The 1,787-nt window shown below is 61.3% G+C and overlaps 1 protein-coding gene across 2 annotated transcripts in view; it reads left to right on the forward strand.

Annotated features, from left to right (window-relative positions):
- Positions 1–1,503, forward strand: part of NCAPG2 (non-SMC condensin II complex, subunit G2) — a 70,198-nt gene extending 68,695 nt beyond the window's left edge. For both annotated transcript variants that reach the window (XM_010829252.1, XM_010829251.1), the window contains one exon: positions 1,103–1,503. In XM_010829252.1, coding sequence (XP_010827554.1) covers positions 1,103–1,154 — 52 coding nt within the window. In that variant the 3' untranslated portion in view covers positions 1,155–1,503. The remainder of the gene's footprint in view (positions 1–1,102) is intronic.
- The last annotated feature ends 284 nt before the right edge of the window (positions 1,504–1,787 follow it).

Raw genomic sequence — 1,787 nt, forward strand, 5'->3', positions numbered from 1 at the left:
GCACCGCTCGCCTGAGCGTGTCAGCACCCTGAGCGGGGCCTCCTGGGGCCAGGGCGCGGCCTTGTGCCGGACGGAGGCAGCGCACCAGCGAGCACGGGCCCTGTGAGGTGTTCTGCCTGTCCGTCTGTCCTGGAGTGAGCACGGGCCCTGTGAGGTGCTCTGTCTATCTGTCCTGTGGCAAGCGCGGGTGCTGTGAGGTGCTCCGTCTATCCTGGGGCGAGCACGGGCCCTGTGAGGGTGCTCTGTCTGCCTGTCCGTCTGTCCTGGGGTGAGCACGGGCCCTGTGAGGGTGCTCTGTCTGTCCTGGGTTGAGCACGGGCCCTGTGAGGGTGCTCTGTCTGTCCTGGGGCGAGTATGGGCCCTGTGAGGGTGCTCTGTCTGTTTGTCTGTCCTGGGTTGAGCACGGGCCCTGTGAGGGTGCTCTGTCCGTCTGTCTGTCCTGGGGCGAGTATGGGCCCTGTGAGGGTGCTCTGTCCATTTGTCTGTCCTGGGTTGAGCACGGGCCCTGTGAGGGTGCTCTGTCCGTCTGTCTGTCCTGGGTTGAGTGCGGGCCCTGTGAGGATGCTCTGTCTGTCCGTCTGTCCTGGGGCGAGCATGGGCCCTGTGAGGTGTTCTGTCTGTCTGTCCTGGGGCAAGCACGGACCCTGTGAGGGTGCTCTGTCTGTCTGTCTGTCCTGGGGCGAGTATGGACCCTGTGAGGTGCTCTGTCCTCCGTCTGTCCTGGGGCGAGCGTGGGCCCTGTGAGGTGCTCTGTCTTCCGTCTGTCCTGGGGCGAGCATGGGCCCTGTGAGGTGTTCTGTCTGTCTGTCCTGGGGCAAGCGCGGGCCCTGTGAGGGTGCTCTGTCTGTCTGTCTGTCCTGGGGCGAGTATGGACCCTGTGAGGTGCTGTGTCCTCCGTCTGTCCTGGGGCGAGCACGGGCCCTGTGAGGTGCTCCGTCTGTCCCGGCGCCTGGCCGCCCCGCGTCTGTGAGGCGGGTCTTACTCCGCCTGCTGCGGGGCCCTGGCCGCTCCCGTCCCCTTTGTGTGCTGCAGACTGTCGCGCACCCACCTGGCGAACGTGAGGCCGCGTTTCCATCGCTGACTCTCTCTTTCTGTGTTTCAGGTTTCTCTACGAATCCTCATCAAGGACTTTGGGAGCACTTTTGAATTCATAACCAAGCCAATGTCTTGGTCATGTAAAAATAGAGGAAAAGGACTCTACAGAAAGTGAGACGACTGTATTTTTCTAGTTTTTTAACGTTAACAACCCACATAATAGAGAAGAGGCAGGGCTGCTTTGGGGTGGGTGTGAGTGGAGACCTCAAAGGTCTTGACATTTGTGTGGAGCGCCTGCACGAAGGATACGTTTCATTTAACAGGTCTAGGTGTCTCTGGTGCAGAACCCCCATTGCATGAAGAAAAGACAATTTTCTAGCAAGCCCGATTGTTGTAAAAATGACTTTCATGTATCATATTGCTTGCAGACTCTGAGTAATAAAGTGGTGGCAACACCTGTTTGTGTACTTGATTGATGAACACTAGTGCGTGTCTTCCCTCCAGGGACCAGGGCTGCGCTCTGGGCCGGGCCTGGCCCTCCGCCAGGGGCAGCGGTGAGACCCATGGCGGGGCCGGGTGGGTGTGGGGAGGAGGCCACCCCGGGGCCTGACGCAGCCGCCCCCTGCCCCCGGGCATGGATGAGGCCCTGAGGCTGTGCGCACGGCACACGGACCCAGTCATCCAGCCTGACTGCTGAGCCAAGAGCCGCCCTGGCTGCGTCCTGCTGACTTCGTCTCTGCGCCCCCGTTACT

Source organism: Bison bison, unplaced genomic scaffold, assembly GCF_000754665.1.
Source record: "Bison bison bison isolate TAMUID 2011002044 unplaced genomic scaffold, Bison_UMD1.0 scf7180017864503, whole genome shotgun sequence".
NCBI classification, from domain to species: domain Eukaryota; kingdom Metazoa; phylum Chordata; class Mammalia; order Artiodactyla; family Bovidae; genus Bison; species Bison bison.